This window comes from Lissotriton vulgaris, chromosome 3_1 (assembly GCF_964263255.1).
Source record: "Lissotriton vulgaris chromosome 3_1, aLisVul1.2, whole genome shotgun sequence".
In the NCBI taxonomy this organism is placed as follows: domain Eukaryota; kingdom Metazoa; phylum Chordata; class Amphibia; order Caudata; family Salamandridae; genus Lissotriton; species Lissotriton vulgaris.
The window spans coordinates 1,579,911,711-1,579,939,101 of record NC_141689.1 but is presented as its reverse complement, the minus strand read 5'-3'; the positions used below and the strand labels follow the sequence as shown (position 1 = coordinate 1,579,939,101).

Genomic DNA, 27,391 nt, shown 5'->3' with positions numbered 1-27,391 from the left:
CAAGGACACATAGTCACACTGCAACTTACTTAATAGATGTTAGACGTAGTATCACTCACTAGTAGTGCACCTACTATACAAATTTAATTTTTGTAGTAGGTTAGTGTGTATGTTTAACACCCATAACCTTTTAAATACAATTACACTTACTTGATGATGTCATCAGTGATGTAATTAGAGATGTCATCAGTGATGTCACTGACCATGCCATGTCATGAGCGATGTAATATGTGAGGCTTAATCAGTTTTTGGACAAGTGAAATCTGAGCCTAACTGTAACGTCCCTGTAACATATATACACACATCCCAAGTTCACCAATGCATTTTTACTGCTTTGATGCATCCTTTCCAGTTAAGAACTTGAGGGGAACATTTCTGTGCTATGAATGGTGAATTATGGATCATATATTTTTCATTACTTGATTAAGATCTGAAAATTGCCATTTTTGCTTTTAAGCTGCCCAGTGCCCAGTGCCCTAAAACGCTTCGGCGAAAATGAATTAAGAAGGTGAATCACGGCGAGCTGGAGTATGCCGGATGGCTGGGGTGATGTCGTGTGCCCTGACAAAAGCTTCGGGCATTTGATATTTATGTTTATACACGGCCGGTCCCTGCTGTGGAAGGGGCACCATCTCGAACAAGGAGAGGCAGGGTAGAGGAACTGTTCTTCGCCGTCAGCACATCGCCCCAATTTAAACAAAAACAGCGCACCAAAGAGGATCCTCATCCTACTAAAGGAATGTAATGTGCTTTTAAATTAACAAACAATTACTGAACTTACTCAAAGGATATTTTGCTTGCAATTTGGTGAATACATGTCCCATCAAACACTGCAGCAGCACAAGATGGGAGGGGCTGCAGCAGGGAAATGTGGTGTTAATAAACCGAGGAAAGAGTTAATTGCAAGCCTCAGTTTTGCTTGTAAGCTGTCCAGGAAGAAGGGGCCACAGTGCCCTGAAACGCATCGGCGAAAATGAATTAAGAAGGTGAATCATGGCGAGCTGGAGTATGCCGGATGGCTGGGGTGATGTTGTGTGCCCTGTCAAAAGCTTCGGACATTTGATATTTATGTTTATACACGGATGGTCCCTGCCGTGGATGGGGCACCATCTCGAACAAGGAGAGGAAGGGTAGAGGAACTGTTCTTCGCCGTAGGCACATCGCCCCAATTTAAACAAAAACAGCGCGCCAAAGAGGATCCTCATCCTACTAAAGGAATGTAATGTGCTTTTAAATTAACAAACAATTACTGAACTTACTCAAATGATATTTTGCTTGCAATTTGGTGAATACATGTCCCATCAAACACTGCAGCAGCACAAGATAGGAGGGGCTGCTGCAGGGACATGTGATGTTAATAAACCGAGGAAAGAGTTAATTGCAAGCCTCAGTTTTGCTTGTAAGCTGCCCAGGAAGAAGGGGCCGCAGTGCCCTGAAACGCGTCGGCAAAAATGAATTAAGAAGGTGAATCACGGAGAGCTGGAGTATGCCGGATGGCTGGGGTGATGTCGGGTGCCCTGTCAAAAGCCTCGGACATTTGATATATATATATAGAGATATATATATATATATATTACCTACTGGCGGTCGCCAGTAGGTAGTTATAGTTAGGATTTTTTTCAATGTTAAATCTCAAAATTCTATTTGGAATAACTTTGCCACCGGTTGACGAATCTGCCTGAAAATTTCCTGAAAATGGCCTCGTCGAGCTCCGGTTCTTCCTTGAAAGTTTGGGGGGGATACGTCAAGCGGGGGCCGAGATAAAAGGGGGGTCCCAAAACGCGTTTTCTCCATGTTAATTTCCATAGGGCGGTCGATTTCACTTTTAGCTCGAACGGCTGAATGGATTTCCATCAAACTTGGCAAAATTGTAGGGACTGGTAGCCCGATGTGCCTTTGCTATGTCTCAAGATATGTGCTCCAGTGGATTTTGAGTAATTTAGGTTCAAAAAAATATATATATCTATAGGCGCTCTCCGGTGCGCGCACCGGAGTGCGCTCCTGGCGCGACACGCGACTTGCGCGCAGAAAGCTGATTGGCTCTTGGGTGTCTGTAAACATTCTAAACAGTCTGGAGCGGCCGCCATCTTGTGTCTCGGTAAAATCGAGACACAAGGGGTTTGAAAAAAAAAGGGGCAAATGACCATAAGGGGGAAGAGTAGACCCCCTCTGACCCCCTAGGTTTGATGTGGGGGCTAAAATAGGGTCCTGCGGGGCATTACATTTTTTATTTTTTTTTTCGTTTTGCGCGGGGGAAGCGCATGGTACGCGCACCGGGGAGCGAAGCACGGGGAAAATCCAGGACCATCTTTATGAAGGCCTTGCGCTGCCAGTTTTGCGCCGCCTGTGCGTCAATTTTTGTGACGCACCAGCGGTGTAAAAAAATGCGCATTGTTACGCTATATTTAAAAAGTGACGCATCTATCTAGATGCGTCACTTTTTAAATATAGTGCAACGAGGCACATTTTTTTACACTGCTGGTGCGATGCGTCACTTTTCTGTGCGCACTCCTTATGACATTCCAGATGTGTCATATTTAATGTATGACGAATCATGTTGCAAGGAGTTACAGATACGTCAGTATTTCTAACATATCTGTAAACATAAAAGTGACGCGAGGCAGGCGCAAGATTTTGACGCAACAGCATCCTAAAAGTGATGCAGAGAAATCTCATAGATTTCAGTACGTCGTTATTACCAAGCTTTTTGCGGGGGAATGCCCCCTCTGCATACATTATACCTGACGCTGATATAATGTGGCGCAGAGTTTTAAAAAGTGACCCATGTACCTAGATGCGTCACTTTGTAAAAATAGCATCAGGTATAATGCATGCAGAGGGGGTGTTCCCCCGCAAAAAGCTTGGTAATAACGACGCAGTGAAATCTTTGAGATTTCACTGCGTCACTTTTAGGATGCTGTTGCGTCAAAATCTTGCGCCTGCTTCACAGCAGACCTTTCACATGGTGCTTTTTCCATGTGAAAGGACACATTACTGGAGTTGCGTCACTTTTGTGACGCACTCCAGCAATGCGTTACTTTTGTGTTTACAGATACGTCAGAAATACTGACATATCTGTAACTCCTTGCGAATTGATAAGTCATAAATTAAATATGACATATCTGGAATGTCATAAGGAGTGCGCACAGAAAAGTGACGCATCGTACCAGTGGTGTAAAAAAATGCGCCTTGTTGCGCTATATTTAAAAAGTGACGCATCTAGGTAGATGGGTCACTTTTTAAAATCCTGCGCCACATTATATCTGCGTCAGGTATAATGCATGCAGAGGGGGTGTTCCCCCGCAAAAAGCTTTGTAATAGCAACGCAGTGAAATCTTTGAGATTTCAGTGCGTCACTTTTAGGATGCTGTTGCGTCAAAATCTTGCGCCTGCTTCACAGCAGACCTTTCACATGGTGCTTTTTCCATGTGAAAGGACACATTACTGGAGTTGCGTCACTTTTGTGAAGCACTCCAGCAATGCGTTACTTTTGTGTTTACAGATACGTCAGAAATACTGACATATCTGTAACTCCTTGCGAATTGATTAGTCATATATTAAATATGACATATCTGGAATGTCATAAGGAGTGCGTCCAGAAAAGTGACGCATCGCTGTTTTCACGTAGCGATGCGTCACTTTTCAGAAATGAGGCCTCCAGTTTATTCACTGTGTCACCTCTACGACCCTTTCTTGCTTCAATACGTCCCTTTTGCATACATTACACCTGACGTAGGAATAATGTGGCACAGGGGTTTACAAAGTGATGTATTTACCAAGGAACACCACTTTGTAAATATGAATAAATAAGGTGCATTTTTTATTGGAATGTTGTGTCACAAAAAGTGATGCTTTGGTGGCGTTAAAGTGACGCTTGGCTTCATAAATGAGGCCTTCTACTTTCAACTCCAGCAATGCATCTTTTCCTACCCTTCCACACCCCTCCTTTTCAACATTTTCTTTGAATATCAACATTCCCCATATTCATTCTTCTTCTCATAACTTTCTTTTCTAACACTCACCTTCTTTCAGTCCTCCTACTTCACTTCTTTTTTCCTCTCATACCTTTCTGTTCTTTCTTACTCATTCTCCTTTCAATTATCAATGCACTATATTTCACTTACTCTTTATTTTTTTAAGAATATAGCTCTTTGATGAGAATTGGAGGTAGTTCTGAAAAGAACTTTTGGTTTTCTTCTTTTAACTGAACAGGAACAAAAACAGGGAATGGAAACTGCTCAAAAGGAGCAAAAAGAACAAAAAAAATTAGGGGTGGAAAGGGCAGCGATGGCTTTCTAATGCTCGAACCATGAGCTGGACACTTTGTTCTCCAAAGGTAAGTAGTTGATTGCAGTATCTGCATCTGAGGACACCATGGTTAAAAGCAGGTTGTATGTTTGGCACCTGCTCCTGCGATTGCCCTCTCCCAGAAGAAGTTGCTCCTCGGGTTGATGTAGAGGCCCCATCTCTGGGAACCTCTTGTGCCAGAGCCCTGACACTTTCCCGGGCAAAATTCTGGGGGTGCCTCCTCTCCACATGTCGGATCATCGTAAAGTTCCCAAAAGAGTACTTTTTTGGGGGGTCACCCCGTGACAGGACCTGTTTGCAGATCCTGCACTCCACTTTTGGTGCATTCACCTTCTTCTGGTCAGCTGGAATCTTAAAAAATTTCCATATGAAATGTTCCTTCACCTTTGGGGTAGGAGGCTCTTCATTGATGAACTCAGGTTCATCCTCACTGCTGGATTCTCTGGCAGCCATGGTAAATCACGAAAGATCCAGGTGCAAAAAACAGGTCTTTCAGTCACAAAAGTGAAGGAAGAAGTGAAGGAAATGGGTGGGGATTTCATTCATTGTAAAAAAAACTGTTAGCAACCAATGAAAAGTGTTATTTTAGGGTCACATGACCCGACGCGTTTACGCTGCGCGCTCCGGAGCACTTCCGGGTGCGTTTACGCAGCGCGATCGTAGGCGCTTCCGGGGCGCAAACGTGGCGCGATTGAAGGCGCTTCTGGGTGCTTTTACGCGGCGCGAACGTAGGCGCTTCCAAGGGCACTTACGTTGCGCGCCGAAGTGACGTCATCAAACTTTTACAGAAATGCATAATCATTTTCCTTATAAAAAAAACTGATTTTATTTATATGGTACGAAATGTTTTGCATTATTATTAACTTTTCATTCATATTTTTTTTCACGAACGACAGTAGCGCTCTGGGTGCGCTTTCAGGTGAGCTCACCGGAAAGCTTACCGGAGAGCTTAGCTGAAAGCTTCCCTGAGCGCGCACCCACAGCGCAAAAAAAAAAAATCTATAAAAAAAAAATGAATACTTACAAAAAAACAGCAAATTGTAAAAAAAAAAAAAAGGTTAGAAACTCGATATAGAAAGGAATTAGCATTTAAAAAACCTATGAAATTCACTGAAAAAACCATAGGTTTCACACCAGTTATAGTTAGGAATTAGCATTTAAAAAACCTATTAAATTCACTGAAAAAACCATAGGTTTCACACCAGTTATAGTTAGCTGGAAATTTTACTGATATAAAACCATTGAAATTCCCACGTTATAGTTAGTCGGACTCACTATAACTTGCGCGTGCAATGCACTGCTGATGACATCACATATTACATCACTCATGACATGGTCAGTGACATCACTCATGACATCACTGATGACATCACTCATGACATCACTGATGACATCGTCCAGTGAAAGTGTGTCTTTCTGAAAAATAAATATATTTTATATATGTATATGTTAAGGTCGATGGAAGAATAAATGTTTAAATAAGTGTCTAAATGGATGTTTTTAAAAAAAAAATTGATTGGTTAACTGGCTTATTAAGTGTATCTTAGTGAATACATATATTAGCGAGTAATGTTTAAATATTTAAATATATGTATCAGTGTTTTACTTTGTGTATAAGTGGCTGCATGGGTTGGTGAGTAGCTACATGTGTGTGTATATGGGTTATTAGATGTTTTTTTAGTATCAGTATGAGTGTCTGTATGGTTTGGTGGGGCTGTTACTTAGCACATAGATGCATCAATGACTGACTCACTGTTTGTATGTGTTTTGAAGACAGCATTTGTGTAGGATTGTATGGGTGGATGAGTGTGTATATGTGTGTGTTAGAGAGTGAATGCCTCTCTCACTAGTGTCTTTATGAGTAACTACATATGTTTTAATCTTGTATATATGAGAATTGATGTATATAAGTAAGTATATGTGAGAGTGAGAGATTGAAAGAGTTCCTGTTTAAATAAGTATGTGTTTCTATAAGTGATTGTTTAAGAGAGTAAGTATGTGTAAGTTTCCTTAGAAGTAATGTGCTAATGTGTGTATAGTTGTATATGCAAATAAATGGATGTTTATTAGTTTATTTGCATGTGTGAGTATATGTGTGAGCAACTTTTTGATGACTGTCGGTGTGTAACAGGATGAATAGGGGTATCACTACATATGATTGAGTGAGTATATGTATGAGTGAATACATAAAACTGTTGGTGAATGTGTGAATTTGTATATAGATGGTGAAATTACTGAATTGGTTGTTGTAACTGGTATGGGTATATCCACTTTTTTGTTAATGTTAGTTTCTATTTTTGAATATGTGTTTCAAAGGTTACTTTACAGTGAAAGGAGGTCTGTCACTGTGTCACAAGGATGGTGTCATCAGTGATGTCATGAGTGATGTCACTGACCATGTCATGAGTGATGTAATATGTGATGTCATCACCAGTGCATTGCACGCGCAAGTTATAGTGAGTCCGACTAACTATAACGTGGGAATTTCAATGGTTTTATATCAGTAAAATTTCCAGCTAACTATAACTGGTGTGAAACCTATGGTTTTTTCAGTGAATATATATATATATATATATATATATATATATATATTCACTGAAAAAACCATAGGTTATAGACCATATATAGTTAGGGATTAGCATTTGCAAAACCTTAATTTACTCGCGCAAAACCATTGAAATTCACATATTTAGTTAGTTGCACTAACTATATATCGCGCACCCGCAATCCACTGCTGATGATGTCACATATTACATCATTCATGACATGGTCAGTGACATCACTGATGACATCACTGATGACATCTCAAATGACATCACTGATGACATCACTGATGACAACACCCAGTGACTGTATGTTTCTGTAAAGTTAAAATATGTCTTACATATTGAAGAATGAGTGGATGTATAAGTGTCTGGATGAAGGATTTAGTAGGTGCATGACTGACTGTATGAGTGAGTGATTTAATGTGTCTCACTGAGTGCATGGGTTAGTGACTAAACTGTCTGTGCATCATTATGTCTGTTGTTCTGTAAACTGCTGCATGTGTTGATCAGTAGCTATATAAGTAACTATATGGGTTATTGATTGGTTGCCCAAGTATTTGTATGGGAGACTGAGTGTGTGTGTGGGTGGCTGGGAGGTGTGTGACTCTGTGCATAGATGTGTGAGTAGTTGATTCACTATATGTATGGGTTCAAAAGTGCATGTGGAAACAGCTGTATGGGCGGTTGACTGTCTGCATGAGTGTATTGGTGAGTGAATGGATTTCTCAGTGCTACATGTCAAAGTAAGTACATATGTAAAACACAGTACATGTGAGAGTTGACATATATAAATAACTGTGCATAAGAGCCAGTGAATGTGTGAGTGGCTGTATGGATCATTGTGAACATGTATCAGGGATTGTATAAGAGAGTAAATATTTGTTAGTATATGTTTGAATAAGTAAGGTGTGTATAACTGTATAGTTGAGAAAATGGAGGTGTGATTGATTCTTTGCATGACTGACTAGGTGTGTGAGTAACTCCATGGATAAGTGACAGTCTGTGAGTGTCTGTTTATACTGATTGTATCTAAGGTTATATTAGAGTCTGAAGATGTTCATTGTATTATCACATAAATGATATCATCAGTGATGTGATCAGTAATGTCAAATGAGATGTCATCAGTGATATCATTTGAGATGTCATCAGTGATGTCATTTGAGATGTCATCAGTGATGTCATCAGTGATGTCACTGACCATGTCATGAATGATGTAATATGTGACATCATCAGCAGTGGATTGCGGGTGCGCGATATATAGTTAGTGCAACTAACTATATATGCGAATTTCAATGGTTTTGTGCGAGTAAATTAAGGTTTTGTAAATGCTAATCCCTAACTATATATGGTCTATAACCTATGGTTTTTTCAGTGAATTTTCAAGGTTTTGTAAATGCTAATTCCTAACTATATATGGTCTATAACCTATGGTTTTTTCAGTGAATGTCAATGGTTGTTTAATAGCAAATATCAAAAGCTGTAAAATGTCAAGTACGTGGTAGGTAAAAACATTTTCGTATTTATGCACGCTGATGTGCTTTGAACGCTGTCCCCCCCCTCCTCTTTTCTTTTAGGAGTATTCTCTCTTTGCAGATAGTGGAGGGTAGGTAACACAGGCCTTTGCCCCCGTTGTAATCCGTCATGCCTGCTTCCCTCTCCATTTGATTGATTGTTATCCTAGCATTTATTGTTTTGGAATTGGTTCTCTTTGGTTCATTCTCTATTTACAAACAAGCACAGAGTCGCAATACTCTGTTTAGTCTTTGCAGATAGTGAAAAATCGTTAAAAAAACAAAAGGAATCAAGCAAAATCAGTAGGCCACTAATGGGATCTCTTTTTGACCTCGCTAAAATAGAAACATTATGAACAACCCCTCATGACAAATACGAAACTAGTGAGAGGAACTGAGCTCGACACCATGATGGCTGCAAGACAGCTCGGCTCCGCCGCCCACCCCACCCAAAATAACGACAAACACTATGCAAATATTATAAATATATACAACACACAAGCAAAGTAACAGGGTAAAACATTTTATTAAATAACTATTTACATGGCAGCCTGCTGCAACATCGATCCAAACAAGCCTTTGTATTTTGAGCTCAAAATAAACCATCAATAGTAAGATTTTTATAGGTGAGTGTAGGTTCATGGTTTTCCATCCACAGACTAAAAGACTGGAGTGGGAGTGAAAGAACAATAACTAGGTAAGAAGGAAGGCAGAGGTTGTGGGAAGGACTCTGGATATGGTATGTTGCTTGGTCCCTGAGATGCTTCGATGTCACTGCCTTGCACAAATGGCATAAGTCCTGGATGTTGGGTGCCATAGTTAAGGGTTCCGAGCAACGCTTGTAACACTGTCTGAAGCTTAGTTGCACCTGCTGCAGCTTCAATATTCTCAAAGTGAATGGGGGCTGTTTGTGGACCTGACTGCATTGGAAAACAATGTGATGCGGTGCCTCCCTGAACCACTTGACGGAGGCCCCCGAGATAATTGTGCCTGCTCCACACCTTGTCCCACAATCCATTTGACCTGAAGACACGTCCTGCGGTGCCCTGGTCCGAACATCACATATACCTGCGCCAGGAGACGGCGTGGGGTGCAGTAGAAGGGAGAGGCGGCGTGAACGAGCCTCCCCCACCTCCCCAGGTGGAGGTTTCTCAGCTACACCCCAGCGCTTCACTCGACCAGCTGACTTGCGCCCGCTCTTGCGACACAGTGCCTCGCTCGGCCAGCTGAATTGCGCCTGCTCTTGCTATTACAACGTCTCACCCGCCATCCAACGGAATTGCACCCAATCTTGCGGTACAGTGACAGGCGGCTGCTACGGAGCTCACGAAATGGCGGTCGGCTCCACAGACTTGGGCCTGGCCTGCAAAGATGGCTCTGGGCAACCGTGGAACTCGGACGCTTGACTGCTAGGGCATGGGCCCCATTCCCAAAAGGGACCCCCGACTCCCGTAGACTTCCGGTGGGGAGCGACTGCCATGATTGCTTGCGGAATGGCCACGATGTAGCCACGAGATGGTGGTGCTCTCATGCTGACGCCAGCTTCAGTCTGAAACATCCAGAAACACTGTAGACTACCAATTCGATCAGTTCCGGTGGAGCCCCAACGTGACCCGGTAGAGAAGAACTTGCCCTCCCCTCTTTGACTGATGGTTCTTGTTGCCTGTCCCTTCTCTTGTCATTTAACAGAACGTTTTGGACTGCTGAAAGGGGTTGTGTTCCGACCGCTGGTTGGTGGAGACATTTTGACTATATTCTGGACCTGCGTTGTCGCGTAATGCGTCATATGACGCGCCGCGTTAGCGCACCCGGAAGTGCTCCGGTGCGTGAGGCGCAGCTTCCCGGAAACGATCCAGAGCGCGGCGCGCAGCGCGTAACGTAAGCATAACAGGTCATGTGACTTGTTAATAAAACTTTTCATTGGCTCATTTTACTTTTGTTATTCTAATGATGAAAGGCTTGGTCATATGACCTAAAAATAACACTTTTCATTGCTTTCGAACATTTTTTTTTCCCAAATGATGAAAGCCCCACCTTTTTTTTTCTCACTCTGACTTGTAAAGCAAAGGACCCAGATGCATTTACAGTTTATCACTAACAATGTTCCAGGCTAATGTATTTTCCCGGGAAATTTACAACTGTCCTGCAAGTAAAATATTCCTATTTCGAGAAAAAGGGCGTTTCTTCGTCCCATGAGGGAGCCGTTGAGCAAAAGAGGCTCGGCCTGCTGTCTTAGTCGCTGATAGGCATGAATATCGGATTCTTATTGATCACTTTATGTTGCAGGAGTGGAAAACACAACAGCCCTTGACCATTTATCTTTACTGCGTTCCTGCGTATTATACCTTTTAACCGTCATGTAATCGGGCTGCTTTATTTCACTTGCCTTTTACTGATTCGAAAACAGTGGCTATTATTCAAAACTTTACCAAAAAAGGTACTACTACCATGTTTTGTTTTAAAAACCTTTATTGTGAAAATGTCAGTATACAAATACGGGCCTATAACCACGTGGGCCGGCCACAGAGCAAACTGGAATCGTATATGATGAGGGGACATTTACACTGTAGAAGAACGTAACGGGCGGGCCATTAGGTTGCAAGAACTAAGGTGTCTAACAGTTGCGGAATCGGTGGACATACATTTTATATTTAAAGTACGACAGGGCCAGTTACAATAAAATTATCTAGATATACATTTGCGGGCAAGTACCATGGGTGACGTTAATTCGAACTTTCAATAGTACAGTAATCAATAACACATCAGAACTTAATATCAATAGGGATGTCCAAATGTTCAATCAGTACTCGTCCCCGCCCGCCATGTGCTTCAAAATTGCATACGTATCTCGTGATATCAAGGTTGGGCAACCAGTACACAACAAGGAGTTACGAGTCCCATTTATACCGGCGCCATTTTGGGCAAGGCCGGGCAGGTCCAGGATATAGTCAAAATGTCTCCACCAACCAGCGGTCGGACAGGAACCCCTTTTGGCAGTCCAAAAAGGTTCCGTTAAATGACAACAGAAGAGATAGGCAACAAGAACAATCAGTCAAAAGAGGGGACGCTTTCGTGAATGGGGCCCATGCCCTAGCAGGCAAGCGTCCGAGTTCCAAGGTGTCCCAGGGCCATTTTAGTGGACCAGGCCCAAATCCAAAGAGCTGGCCACCATTTTGAGAGTCCTGTTGCAGCCGTCTATCGCTGCACCGCAAGAGTGGGCGCAATTCAGCTGGATGGCGGGTGAGTCACTGTACCGCAAGAGCGGGCGAAACTCAGCTGGATGGCGGGCGAGACGCTGTACAGCAAGAGCGGGCGGAACTCAGCTGGATGGAGGGTGAGGCACTGTGCCGCAAGAGCGGGCGGAACTCAGCTGGAAGGCGAGTGAAACGCTAAAAGGCGCCCCACTGCAGATGAGGTTTGCGCCGCCTCCCCCCCCCGGGCACCCCACGCCGTCTTTCGGCGCAGCATTGTAGGATGGCCACACCAGTGAAACTTGCTGGACACCACCTCGGTGCCATCCGGATCTCAGCGCGTTGTGCTGCCTTCGGCCTCCTGTAGCAGCAAGTGCGGGCGCAACTCTGCTGAACGGCGAGTGTAACGGTAAGGGGCGCCGCACTGCACATGAGGTGCCTCCACCTGGGGAGGCAGGAGAGGCCAGTTCGCGCCGCCGCCCCCCCCTCCCGGGCACCCCACGCCGTCTTTCGGCGCAGCATTGTAGGATAGCCACACCAGTGCGGCAACTTGCTGGACACCACCTCGGTGCCATCCGGATCTCGACGCGTTGTGCTGCCTTCGGCCTATTCGCACATCGGTCCGCTACTGACGCCGCCTCACAGGCCAACGGATTTTGTAGGCTTTTTATAGCCCAAAGCTGCATAACAGGTCATGTGACTTGTTTATAAAACTTTTCATTGGTTCATTTTACTTTTGGTTTCCTAATGATGAAATGCTTGATCATATGACCTAAAAATAACACTTTTCATTGGATTGAAACATTTTTTTTTCCCAAACGATGAAAGCCCCACCTTTTTTTTTCTCACTCGGCAATCCAAAAAAGTTCTGTTAGATGACAACAGAGGGGACAGGCAACAAGAACCATCAGTCAAAAGAGGGGAGGGCAAGTTCTTCCCTACCGGGTCATGTTGGGGCTCCACCGGAAGTCATCAAATTGATAGTCTACAGCGTTTCTGGATGTTTCAGACTGAAGCTGGCGTCAGCATGAGAGCACCACCATCTCGTAGCTCCATCGTGGCCATTCCGCAAGCAATCATGGCAGCCGCTCCCCACCGGAAGCCTGCGGGAGTCGGGGGCCCCGATGACTTTTGTAGAATCTTCAAGGCTGAGGGGACGCTTTCGAGAATGGGGCCCAAGCCCTAGCAGGCAAATGTCCGAGTTCAAATGTGTCCCAGGGCCATTTTAGTGGACCAGGCCCAAATCCGAAGAGCCGGCCGCCATTTTAAGAATCCTGTGGCAGCCGCCTATCGCTGCACCGCAAGAGTGGGCGCAATTCAACTGGATGGTGGGCGAGACGCTGTGGCCGCAAGAGCGGGCGCAACTCAACTGGATGGTGGGAGAGACGCTGTAGCCGCAAGAGCGGGCGGTAAACAGCTGAATGGCGGATGAGGCACAGTGCAGCAAAAGCCGGCGGAAAACCGCTGAATGGCAACTGAAACGGTAAAGGGGCGCCCCACTACAGCAGACGAGCCTCCACCTGGGGAGGCCCGTTCACGCCGCCTCCCCCACCCCCGGGGCGCCCCACGACGTTTTTCGGCGCAGCATTGTAGGATGCCAAGACCAGTGCGGCAAGTAAAAGACATCACCTGGGTGCCGTCCAGATCTCTGCGCGTTGTGCTGCCTTCGGACTATTCGCACAATAGACCGCTACTGACGCCACCTCACAGCAGCCCATTGTTGCTATGTTAAAAAAACATTTTTTAACGTGCTTACTTTGTTGGAGCGTTGTATATATTTATAAGTTATTAAAGTGTTATAATCCTACTACTTTGTTGGAGTGCTATATATTTTTAATGTGACACATAATTGTGAAGACTTTGATGTACAAAAAGGCATCCCTGGAATTTTCCGCTTCAGGCTCGGTCCCACACACCCTCACAGTGAGAATCCCCTCCCCAATCACAATACAGGATCGTTATCAGATAGTAGGAACGCGTGTGGTGTGACGGATCTCATGGGGTGGGGGCTTTGATCTACTGTAACTCCTTTGAAGAGGGATGATTCTTTACAGTTGGGGCCATAAACTACATCCGCAGGGCTAGGTGATAGCCTGGGACCTGGCCTGGACAATCAGACACAGAGGAAGAGGAGTGTCAGAGGGTGCGGTAGTGAATAGGGTGAAAGGGAGGTGTCGGGCGGACACAGGGTGTGATTCTCAGGGAAGAGCAGCGCAGATGGGGGGAGGTTCATGGCCCATGCATGAGAGAGAGAGCGGGGGTGACCAGTGCGTGGGGGAGATGCTTGCGAGGGTGGGGAGCCATGCTGAGGATCGGCGGCGTGCAGAGAGTGGGTCTGGTCAAGGCATCTAAAATGGCTGCCGTGCACGACAAAAGTGTGGCATTGGAAAAAAAGCAAGATGGCGCAGACAATGTTTATCAATACGGATTAATTTATAACAATTATTTTTAACAATATATTTACTCGCAGTGTCAAAATGGCGGTCAACACTTCCTGATTTCTTTCGAATCAAACGTTAAGACGTCACGCAGCAAAAAAAAAAAAAAAAACGCTCACGCGCAGCCGCTGGAAGACATGTATCAACATATATGAGCATCCTCAGCCACCCTCAGAAAACATAGAGGGTCAGGATACGTCTCCCGTACCCCCTTATACCCATTTCTCACATTGTTTTTCCTCCATCTTGTAATTTAATTAAAACGAAACACAAAATGGCGAATTCCCGTTTCGCGTCCCGGTTCGCTACCCGGTTTGCGAACCGGAAAGCGCTTCTACCGCAAAAAATCATTTTTTTTTTATTTGCCCCAGGGGACCCTTTAATAACCCCAACATCATTCCTAGGGGGTCAAGAGGGGTCTACCTTGCCCCCTTTCATTAAATTCCCCCTTCGTTTTTCTCCTCCTCTTGTCTCTCGATCCTACCGAGAGACAAGATGGCGGCCGTTCCGAACTGTTTAGAATGTTGACAGACACCGGAGAGCCAATCAGCTTCGCTTCGCAAAGTTCCATTACGCGAAAAGTTCGCGAACCGGAGCGCTACCCGGGACGCTGTCACAGATATATCTGTTTTTTAAAACATTAATTTCTCAAAATCCACTGAAGCACATATATTGAGACCTAGCAAAGGCACATCGGGCTAACAGTCCCTACAATTTTGGCAAGTTTCGTGCAAATCCATTCAGCCGTTCGAGCTAAAAGTGAGGCCAAACGCCCTATGGAAAAATGAATGGGAAAAACGCGTTTTGGGACCCCCCTTTTTTCTCTGCCCCCCCTTGACGAAACCCCCCCAAATTTTCAGGGGCTGCTCAGATACAAAATGTGCCATTTTCCTGAAAATTTCAGCCGATTCCGTCCACAAACGCCAAAGTTATTAGACATAGAATTTTCAAAAGTCCCATAGAGAAAAAATCCTAACTATATATACCTACTGGCGACCGCCAGTAGGATATATATATATATATATATATATATATATATATATATATATATATATATATATATATATATATATATATATATATATATATCTATCTCCACACCGGTTTCGAAAACAATGCAGCAGGCTCAATCCCACCATGGCACCACCAAGAAACAGGAGACCCAGGTTTCCGTGAGTAATTATTTATTTTCTGCAACGGACAGCATAACGTTTCGGCCTCCCAGAGGCCTTGGTCACATGGCGCCATAGAGGGCGGCGGCAGAAATTTAAAGTGCTAGCGCAACAAAATTAACCAATTACAGTGGGTGTGAGTTCAAAGCACAAGGAACATAGTAAAAATACTACAATTGTAACCCTTTATTTTCTATGCGCTTTATAAACAGAAGTAACAGTATTGGGATCAATCCCTCTAAGCATGATATTGCACATGAATCAACATGATGGATTAGGTCGCATAATGCTGGTAATCTGATGTGTCCTGGCCTCATGGTTATACAAAGTTTTGGGATAAATCCCTAACCATAACATTCTCTGTCTCCATATAAATCAATAACATTTTTAGGAACCTGTCTCAGGATCACAATAGTTAGCATTGATAATTTAACTGTGCATTGTTATACACGACACCATGGAAATGATAGGTATTTTACTATAAATAATTATATAAATATATACATAAATCCCATAAAAATGCTAAGCATTTGTTAAAAGATAACCTAAAATCCAATTCTCTATGTACATGAAAAATGAATAAGCATCAATACTACAGCCTCAATTGATTCGCCAATGCATATGTAATACATCTATGTGCAAATTCGCTAATACATATCCTGTATCGTGACACCCTACTGGATGAATCGGTGAAGAAAATAATAATAAAGTGCTTGATAGTGTTTGTAATGGATGGTAGGGATATGTGATCGATGTAAATCATCACTTTTAAACGAAACACACCCACCAATACCTAATTACAATATTCCCCCCCAAAAAAACTATTTTTTTGTGTTTTCTATTTAAAAGAAACTTTTTTTTGGTTAACATCAATTTGTGTTGCGTGGATGAGATGTTATTCAGACTGGCAGGTTCCGCAAAACAGTAGAAGAACTACTGCGCAACTAAGAGTAAACGCACACGCATACACCAACCAGTTGGTATTACAGCAGGTTGTATCCATTGTGCGTGTAAGTTGGCCTTTACAAAATAATGATACAAACACAGGTTACCGTAGCATGTTTTAGAGATAATGTGTACCTCAGAGACAGGTGTAAAAGTCTTCCGAAGCATTAAGCCCATGCGGTGCCTTACTATCCAACATAGGAATGTATCTGGTTTCTAATTTTCTAAGTGCAGCATATATATATATATATATATATATATATATATATTTGATAACAAAAAATACCTCTACGTACAGAGGCCTACCTTATTGAAACAGATGGCGCAGGACTGCCTGTCCCACTGCTGCTTCGCTGTATGATGCCATGTCCAGGCAGTAGTGCCGCATGAAGGTATGAGCATTCTTCCAGGTAGCGGCACAGCAAATCTTGTCTAGAGGGACACCAGCAAAGAGAGCAGTAGAAGAACATACTGCTCTTGTAGAATGCACCTTGGTCCAGGTGTTAAGGGTTTACCCACTTTCACATGACATAGTTGAATAGTAGAAGCAATCCAACTTGTAACAACAAACCCTAGCTTAACAGATCCATAGGATACTAGGAGTTGATCTGGTCTGCGTAGATTCTTAGTTCTTTGCAAATATATTTTAAGGCACCTCTTTATATCTACAGAGTTTAGAGACTTCTCTGCTGGAGATGAAGGATGCAGGAAAAAGGTGCGTAGAATTACTGGCTCATTGAGGTGAAACTGGGATGGCACCTTCGGAACAAATGTAGTATTTGTTTGCAGCATTACAAAATCCTCTGTGAAACGTAAGAAAGGTTCCTTGATGGTGAAGGCCTAGATTTCACTCACCCTTCTAGCTGATGTAAGCGCAAGAAGCAAAGCTACTTACCATGAGAGATATTTGAGCTTTGATTTGTGGATCGGCTTAAAAGGCGGCTTCATTAATTGTGACAAGACTATATTCAGGCTCCAATCAGGAGGAGGAGGCCTGATAGGATAAAACGTTCGGAAAAGGCCTTTCATAAACTGTTTGATGATGCGAGCAGAGCAAAGAGAAGAGGTATTCGATGTTCGTCTATATCGAGAGATAGCTGCAAGATGTACTCTTAGTGAAGCATAAGCAAGACCTGACCTTGCCAGGGATAAAAGGTAAGGCAGGATTTTTTCTGGGGTAGAATACTATTGCAATGGCACCAAGAACAGAAACGTTTCCATTTCAGTCTATATGTTTTGATGTCGATTCAGCTCTTACCTTTGACAAAATAAATCTGCAATCTTACGGAATGTCTAAAACTTTGTACTCATTGTGCTCAGGTTCCAGGGATGCAATCGTAGTGAAGCTGGATGAGAATGCAGGATCTGTCCCTTGTTTATCGTCAACAATGCGAGTGATGGAGGAAGGTGATAAGGACTGGTCTGCGATAGCAGGAGAAGCTTTGTGAACCAGTGTTGACGAGGCCAACGTGAAGCAATGAGGATGAGTTGGCATGTTTCCCTCTTCATTTTCATCAACACTCTGGAGATTAGAGGATATGGGGGAAAAGCGTATGCAAAGATCCCTGACCATCTGATCAAAAACGCATTCCCTCATGAGCCTGGCTGAGGATTCCTGCTGGCATAGACCAGCATTTCTGGTTCTTTGAGATGCAAATAGATCCAGGTCGGGTGTTCCCCATTTTTGAAATATGCAATTGAGAATCGTTTGGTTCAGTTCCCATTCGTGGTTCGATAAAGTTAACCTGCTCAATATGTCTGCTAGGCTGTTCTTTATTCCTGGGAGACGCTCCACTTTCATGGTTATCTGGTGCTGTAATGCCCATTCCCATATCTTCCGAGCTTCCCAAGATAGAATTGAGGATCTCGTCCCTCCCTGCTTGTTGAGGTAATGCAGGCAGGTACTGTTGTCTGTGCGTATGAGGACTGAGGATGCTCTTATCCTTGGGAGGAATGATTGAAGGGCTAGAGAAATTGCCCGCATTTCCAGAAAATTGATATACATTTTGGAGAGAGAGAGATTCTATTTGCCACTTATATGCAGGTCTTGCAGATGCGTTTCCCTGCCTTCTAACGATGCGTCTGTTGTCAGAACAAAATCTGGAAGAGAAGAAAGGAATGACTGTCCCAGAGAGAGATTGTGAGCAGATTGCCACCAAAGAAGTGTCTCTTTCATGATCGGAGTTTTCCAAACTATGTGGTCGAATGATAAGGATATCTGAAGCCATTGGGCGTCCAATTGCTCTTGAAGTAGTCTCATTCTCAGCCAAGCATGAGGTACCATGAGAATGGCGGAAGACAACATCCCGAGAAAGGATTTGAGGAGACCAACAGAAGCGCACGTTCTTCAGTACAGGTCGGGAGCCAGAGACAAGATGGCGTTAATTCTTTCCTTTGATAAGTATACCTTGTTTTATAGCATGTCTACCTGTGCTCCTAGGAACGTTAGCCTCTGAGAAGGAGCTAGAATGGATTTTTGGAGATTGACTGCCAGACCCAGAGAATGGAACAGCTGCTGGCAGAAAGAGATGTCTTCTGAAGCCTGACGAAGAGAGGACGTTTTTACCAGCCAATCGTCAAGCTATAGGAAGACTTGTAAGGCTTTCAGCCTTAGGAAGGCCAACACGGGGGCAAGGCACTTGGTAAAAATCTGTGGAGCTGGGAGAAGGCCAAATGGAGGGACCATGAACTGATAATGCATGCCTGGCACTGTGAACCGTAGAAATTTGCGATGTTTGGGGTGAATCGGGATGTGGAAGAAAGCATCTTCCAGATCCAAGCTCGTTAAAAAATTCGAATGATTCACAAGCTTGTGACCATGCAAAGTGATTTCTTCAACAGGTATTTGTTGAGTTGTCTGAGGTCTAAAATGGGAAGCCAATCCCCCAGCCTCCTCTTTTTTATGAGGAATAAGCGAGAGTAAAATCCCTTCCCTCTTGGAAAATGTGGAACAAGCTCTATTACTCCTTTTTGCAGCATTATTAAGCCTCCTTCTTTAATAAGTGGCGATGATGAGTTGTCGATTTTTTGGGAGGGTGAGGAGGTGGCATTGTGGTAAATTCTAGGGTATGGCCATACTTTTTATATCTGAGACCCATTTGTCTGATGTTATATTTTCCCATTGGTCCAGGAAAAGAGAGACTTTCTTTCTGGAAGTCAGAGGAGAGGGAGGCCGCAAATCATCGGCACTGCTTAAGGCCTGTGTCTCTAGGTTGAGCCTGTTGTTTTTTCTAGGCTGTCTGGAATAAGCAGCCTGTGGTGGTGCCCAATATTGTTGCTACTGTTGATAAGGCGGTCTGTAGGAGGAATAATTTCCTCTGCCCCGCGCTCCACGAAATGGGGTTTTCCTGTATTGTAGCGCTCTTGGGGCCCTAGCAGTGTCCGTATCAGTTTTTATGGCTTGTAAAGAAGCATCAACATGCTTGCCGAAGAGTAACTTGCCATCAAAAGGCATATCCAAAATCTTTCCTTGTACTTCAGGGTGGAACATGGTTGCCTTTAGTCAACCCTGGCGTCTCAAAACAGTCGCTCCAGCCAGCTGACAGAAACACAAAGACACAATATCCATGGATACGTCTATGATCTCGGAATCCGACCTTTCTCCTTCAAGCAGGATTTTCCTTGCATCCATCTTTTTGTTCTCCGTAATTAGTTCTGAAAATTGGGAAATGTCCGACCACATCTGTCCATCGTACCTGGCTAGAATCGCAATAGCGTTTGCAGCTTGAACAGTTGCCCCTGCTGTGGTCGTAAATCTCTTTCCAATATTCTCTAAACGCCTCCCTTCCTTGTCAGGTGGAGCAGTGACAGGCGTTAGAGGATTCCTCGATCCCCGCAGCGCAGCCTGCGAGATTACAGACTCAGGTTTAGGATGACTTATAAAGGCACCCTGGCTCCTCGTCCGGAGCCTTGTATTTTTTGTCAATTCTAGGCAAAACTGAATAACAATGGCTGGTGTTTTCATCACTTTCACTCCTTCCTCCCAAATGTGATAAACAATAGGGATAGATCTAATAGACTTCCTAGCTGTGTCTTTAAATTCATAAAGAAAGCAATCTGTTTGCTTTACTGAAAGATAGTTGGAAGCGTGCTGCTGCTCTCTCAATTAAAGCAAGAACGCCGCCAATGTCCTCTGGCAGAAATTCTACCATTTGAGGAGATGGAAAAGCTGGTGTAGATATGACATAATCTTCACACTCATCTCCTGTTTGAGCGTCCTTCTGAGGAGGCGTACCTTCAATCTCACCCTCATCAGAGGTATCTGGTTGCAGCTGTGGTACACTAGTATCTCCTCTCGGGGACAGTACACATACCGGCACAGAGGTATGAGGTGGTGTATTGACTGGCGGTGGAGGTTGAAAAGCAGAAGTCAGTGGTGGTTGCGGAGGTGGAGAAATAGGAGCCAAAGGAAAACGTGTACGATAGTCTCGTAACAAATCCTGCAGATCTGGAATCATTGCAACAGGCATGTGAACCTTAGGTTTTGAGCCTGGCTCCATGTGTTGCACTTTTGCTTGAGGACGAGGAGGAGGATATCCTCGTTGATAGTATTCACCATAGTCCTCATCATCATCTTCCTGACACTTCACATGTAATTGTGAAGGACTATCTGCCTGTGCAAACATTCCTTCATCATCATCAGATTCCTCCAGGAATGTTGAAGGGGGTAAAGGAGAAACTATTGCCGGGTTCTGCAAAAATTGTCTTGTTGAAGGTGTCGTCAACGAGAACGTCGTCGGTGGATATATGGTGTAAGCTGAAGAGAAGATGGTCGCTAACGGCCAGGCGTAGAGTAGAATGACTTTGTCGACGGTAAAGGTGTCTGAATCTCGACGAGGACATGATTGGACCAGATACAGCAGTCGTTGGTATCCTCGACGAGATCGTCTTCGTCGCAGCCGTAGACTTAGCCATCGACGGTACCACCGTCGTCGACGGGATGACCATCGTCGACGAGACCCCGGTCATCGACGAGGACGTAGACGAAAAAATTGCAGTTATTGTCGCCGATGTTGTCGTCAGTGATAAAATTGTCAGAGGTACAGCACTCGTCGTTACCTGAAGCGTCGTTGACGGTATCGTCGTCGACACAGTGGTCAGAGAGGGAGACTTCTTCGTTGATGATGAAGGAGAAACTTGCTTTGGAGATGATTTTCTCGACGACGAAAACTTAGAAACTAACGCCGTTGGCGGTATAAGCTTCTTAGAGACAGATATCTTCATGGAATGATAAGAATATTTGTCTTTGTCTTTTTTAAGACTTTTCTCCTCAGAAGGAAATGAAGGCTTTCCTTTTTGAGAGGTACTTTCTTCCTCATGGCGAGATTTCTTTTGTGTCTTCTTTTTTTAAATCTCAGGAGAATCAAGAGATCTTTCTCACCTCTTAGGTGTTTCTCTAGATGTTAATGAGGTAGAGCTCCCCTCATCCTCAGGGAAAACATCGGATTTTGCCCTAATTTTTTTAAGCCACATCAATAGTCTACCCTCTCGATCTTTGAGGGTCTTAGTAGAAAAGATTCTGCATATTTTACAATCTTTTACCTTGTGTTGAGGGTAAAGGCAGTAGATGCAGTCCTTATGTGGGTCATCTGAATGCTGACTCTTTTTTTCACACGATCCACATGATCTGAAGAGACCTTTCTTAGAAGATTCAGATATATCTGAAAAAATATTGTCAAGAAAATTGAAGAAACAGAGAAAAAAACTGAGCAGAGCTCAGGGAGACTCCCTTTCACACGACGTGCAGTAGAAAATCAGAGGAACCTAGCCTCTCTTGGGATTGTTCTAGAGGGTGCTGTCGCCTGATTGGCTATTGATCGGTTTTTGGTTCTTTTTACGAAAGAAAGTGGATAGGCTACGGCACGGACTGTTTGTTGTATGGTAGCCTATGATAATTTGGTACTGCTTATGTATATAAGATGATTTTTTTTGAATAAGTTAAATTCGATTCGGCAGGATAATTGGTGTCTGGTGACTCTTGATATTGAGTCTTTATATACTTGCATTGATCACAAAAAGGGTATCGAAGCCATTCGATATTATTTGGGTTTAAGAACATGCAAGTATTACAGTCATAATAAGATGCTGTGTGAGCTGGTACATTGGTGCCTACATAACAACTTTTCATGTTTGCAAAAGAAGTCTGGAAACAAATCAGAGGTGTCGCGATGGGATCATGCTTCTCTCCCAGCTACGCGTGTTTACACGTGGGCTGGTGGGAGGAGCATGGTCTCATCGGTACACCTGTTTTAGTCGTGTCAAACACTGGATGCGATTTATAGATGATGTGTTCTGTATATGGGAGGGTGACTAACAAAGTGCTTTGGAATTCGTCAGTGCTTTAAATCGCAATCAAGAAAAACTTTTCTTTACCTCCAATATAAGCAAAGTAAAAGCAGACTTTTTAGATGTACACATCACCATTGAAAACAACATGGTAACGACATCGCCTTTCCGCAAACCAACTGCTGGTATTAGCATATTGCATCCTAGTAGTAAACACCCCAAACATGTAGTTGCTAACATTCCATTTTGAGAATTGTTGCGCATAAAAAGAATCAGCAGCACTCCTGATGTTTTTGAAAAAGAGGCAGAGGCCATGATAACCAGACTTAAAGCTAGAGGATACAATAATGAAACATTACAAAGGGCATTGAGACGGAGTCGAGAAAGAGCTAGGGAGTCTCTGTTGAAATCAGAAGTACAAGAGCCAAACAATGATAATACCACTCCTCGCTTAATTTTATCTTACAGCAAACAGGAAAGACAAATCAGGTCGATTATCAAGAGACATTGGCCAATTCACATGACTGAAGGGTTCTTTAATGATACATTGTCAGCTACACCGACAATAACGTACAAAAAGGCGAGATGCATGCACAACAGCCTAGTCAAATCAAGTCCCGAGTTAGGTGGTGGCAGCACCTGGCTAAAACAGAAAGATGGTTTTTACAAATGCTCAACTTGTCACATTTGGAACTAACACCACGCACTACAACACGCCTTTCAGTCAAGTCAGTAAAGCTATTCGAGGGAATTACAACTGCCATAGTGACTTTGCAGTGTATGTTCTGACGTGCACCTGTGGCCTACGGTACATAGGCAGTACCAAACTACAGGTGCACGTCAGAATTTTACAACATCTTCGTGCAATAGTCAACAATGATAGCACATACCCCGTAGCTCGCCACTTTAGATCAACCGACAACAATGATCTGAGCAATCGGACACATTTTGTCATTGATGCAGTGGCCCCCCTCAAGCGAGGGGGAGATAGAGAAAAACTGCTCAGAAAGAAGGAGACTGAATACATAGTTGAGCTAGACAGTAAATACCCAAACGGGCTTAACACTACAGAAGACTTACATAATTTTCTGTAGAAATCAATTTGTATATTCGTGTATGTGTGTGGCTAAACAACCCCCCCCCATGTCGAATAAGCATTTAATTTATGTTTCCATCATTTAGGGATTTCCAGTACAGAACCATATAGTGAATTCTCTGACGTTTGTTTGGCGCCCCAAGACATCACGGGTGAACAAGTTGAATAAAAAAACAACCATCATGAACAAAAAGCTGAATGATTTCACCCGTAATTCTTTTCTAACCAGACCAAATCATGTAAATACTGTTTACATTTACATCATGGTATTTTCTTCTATTCTCTTCACCTTTTTTCATTGTACATACACATTTTAGATTATTTGTAGTTTGAATATGAATTCATTTATTCATTAGGGTTATCACAAATTCACAGGGTGTATTTTGTCTCTGTTTCCATGAACATTTACCTTTCCTCCAACAACATGCCTTAGGAAGACGTTGTCTCTCTATTTTTGAAGATTTGATACTAAAATAAAAACAGTCATAGGAGGTGGTGTGGGGTTACTAAGGTTTTGGCATTACTAAAAGATCTGTCCAACAGGGTTGTTTATGTTCTATACAAAATTTAAATTGTATATAGGATGATATGATGATAGCAATTTGCATTTAGATACACATAAGGCTAATTTTAGGTCTTTGATGCATTATTTTTATAAATGAAATGTCATGTAAATAGTGTAAATAGATGTATATTTATTTATTTATACATTCTTTCTTTATTCTGTTTTATACAAAGATGGACTATCTTTTTGCAACCCGGATGTTGGTCACATATTTCAATCTTTGTGTATTGTAAAATGAGATCACACATTTATGCTGTAATATAATTTTGTACCTTTTTAACTCACAATGCATTCATGCGGTGTATTATTTGGTATTCTGTTTATGTTCATGGGTTGAACACGTGACTCACCAGAGAGGTGGAGCATCATCAAAAACAAATGTATATAAATCGTCAGCTGACCGGGTGTAAGGTGTGTGAACAAGAGCACTCGTTGCTCGAAACGCGTCGCCCGTTGAGAGGTTAATAAATCTGCCTTGCCGACAGGCTGGGGTCCGTGTCTTCATTTCGCCGAGCATCGGATGTGGTGAAGATCTGTGGTATATATATATATATATATATATATATATATATATATACACACATACATACATATACGGTGGGACTCCCATTACGACGATAATAATACAATGATACAAGCATGTGAATCTAGGAATGATCCAATACTGGAGAAGTTGATTCAGAAATGTTCGTAGATATATTGATGGGTACCAACATAAGGGTGTCCCTAAGTGAACTCTAATATCCACGTTCTTATAATGAGAATAAGCGGTGGCTCAAACCAAGATTGCACTTTTTGAGTTTAACTTGGTCTGGAAGCAATGCTGCATTCAACAAAGTATCATATGCTAGTATATTTAACCTTGTCAATGATTCCCGGAAGAGCAGTTTTGTATTGTTTTGCAAAAGCTTGTTCTTTAGGAATTCTGCTTGGGCTAGGTAGATAATCTATGGGATAGGTCAATTATGTTTTGGATTGCAGTTGTGACTCTCACTGGCAGATGCATTGTTTTAACATCAATGTTTCAAAGGAAGAGCTGTAAATAGAACGGACCACTGGGTCCTTCTCTAGTTTGGTTATAATTGTGTATCCTCTCCGGGTGCAAACTCCTCTATCACGAAGGATGTGGTAAAAATCTGATTAATTTGTACTAATCAAGAAGAAAACAAAGATAAGAATGCTTCATAGAATTCAGCAAAGATTTTGTCTGGGTCAGGGCCCTTACAAAGGGGTATAAAGAAGAGGGTTACAAGTCCTCCACATATATGGGCAGAGGTGTGGAATTACTAGAGCCCAACGCCCAGGACATATTGTTTGGGGTCAAGGACTCATGTGGATTTTGTCCTTGTCACTAGTATGCCCAACCCCCTCCAGCACAATCCCTTTGGCTGCTAGTTTACAATACTACATTATGGATTAGGGAGGGGCATTGTCTGCAGTCCAAGTAATTTTTGTGTTAATATGTCAATGCTGTTTGAACTTGTATTTATGGTTCATTAATGCAAAGCCTTTATTATTAGGGTGAGTGTTCTAAGGAAATGTTGTAAGCTCGGACTGCACTACTGACAGCGGTTTCAGTATAAACATGTGTACACATATTTTCCAAGTTTAGCAGTATGAGGCTATGTATAATGCTCCAAGAATGCTCTCTGATTAGATGCAAACATTTACAGTCTTGAAAGCAAGTTGGATGATTCTTTGCTTTCAAAATAAAATGTTCATTAAAAAAATGCAACCAGGGAAAAAAAATGTTGCTAAACTACGGTAAAATGTTACGTACCATTTCTATGCAGCATCATTTATTAAACGTGTTGATGCATGCTAGTATTTCCCAAAAATATTCTTAATGGAAAATCGGTGGAACCAGTTTCAACAAGTTTATGGGAAACATAAAAATAAACAGGCATTGGCAAAATAAGTAGGTCTGAAATTGGTGGTCGGCCTTTTTGTTTGGTCAATGCATGTCTTGTTTTGGCATGGTTTTTGTAAAACCTTATTGTCAGGTGAGCTGCCAGGCCAGCAACATTATAATAAGCATTAGTAAAGAGCAACAGAAAAATGTGGTGTCAAAAAGCACACATTGGCACATTACTTCCTGGCACTGAATAAAACTACTTTGTGTGCTAATATGCTCCTTGTGAAAGAGCAGAACGCTGCCACTCATTGTGAAGCCATCCGATATACAGACAGAGACAGAATCTTAATAAACACAAAAAGTCTTGGTTAACCCCGGGCATAAATAGGGGTCTAATTGGTTAAGAAATCTTTAAAGTACACTTTTGGTATATGTCCTTGCATTAGTGCAGATGTACGGTTTTCATGAATTGACAAGAATTTACAAAAGTAGGTCAAGACATGAAGTATGGCTTACCACTACCTTCAACCCCCGTATGTAGGTCTGCAGAAAGATGTCAAAATAAGGGAATTACTAGTATTCAAACCCTACCATGGTATGAGCCCTGGCATAATCAGAGAAGCCATATCAGAGCTCCTATGTAAGGAGACTGCTGCCATAATGTGTCACTACACTACATGGCACGAAAGGGACACGTGGAATTTGTTACAGGGCAAGTAGATTTATGAAGCAACCTGCCCCATTGAATTCCACACCACTGTTTGGGTTTAATTATGTATCCCTTCACAACGATCAAATGATGGGAATGGTGTGAAATACATTTCAAATCACAGAAAGTAAAGGTACTGCTCTCAATCCCTTTGCCATTAACGACCACTTACCATGTTGCTGATGCCATAAAGATATTAACGTCATTTGTGAGGAAGAGAACTGGAGGTTCCGCAAGCATAAAAGCAGATAAAAGTGCACCACCAAAACAATAGAGCATAGCACTAAACCAGCATGCAATAGGACTGCGCCATGCCACTTCCACTGCTCCTGAAATGATAAATGATGAAGCCAATCAGTCCAAAACTTTGCAAAATAATAAGCTTTAACAAAATCTTTCAGCATTAATCAATTAAAAACTAATGTCTTTTCATGCACATTACAACAAAAAACATAAACACTTAAGAATCGAAAGAGGTTTTCTGTTGAAAAAAAAAGGCGAACGGAGAAAGAGCGAGCTTATAATTAACACACAGCACATGTGCCCCCAGTGGTCTCTGTAATAATGTAGGGCTGTCTCATTTCTCTCACTACAAATCATAGTATTAAAAAAATACGGATTGAAAAGCAATGATTTAAAAATCACTGTACATATTAAAAGATGTTACAGGCACAAGTGTGCGGTACTTGTGCCTGTTTTGCAAAAGACACTACCACATCATCGTGAGGTGCGTGCAAAGATGGCAATTTTAACTAGGGTAAATTGAGCAC

At 42.7% G+C, this 27,391-nt stretch overlaps 1 protein-coding gene across 1 annotated transcript in view; it reads right to left on the bottom strand.

Moving 5' to 3' along the window:
- Positions 1-27,391, bottom strand: part of TMEM38B (transmembrane protein 38B) — a 446,812-nt gene that overhangs the window by 237,942 nt on the left and 181,479 nt on the right. The window contains exon 2 of the mRNA XM_086962072.1: positions 26,794-26,950. Coding sequence (XP_086818198.1) covers positions 26,794-26,950 — 157 coding nt within the window. The remainder of the gene's footprint in view (positions 1-26,793; positions 26,951-27,391) is intronic.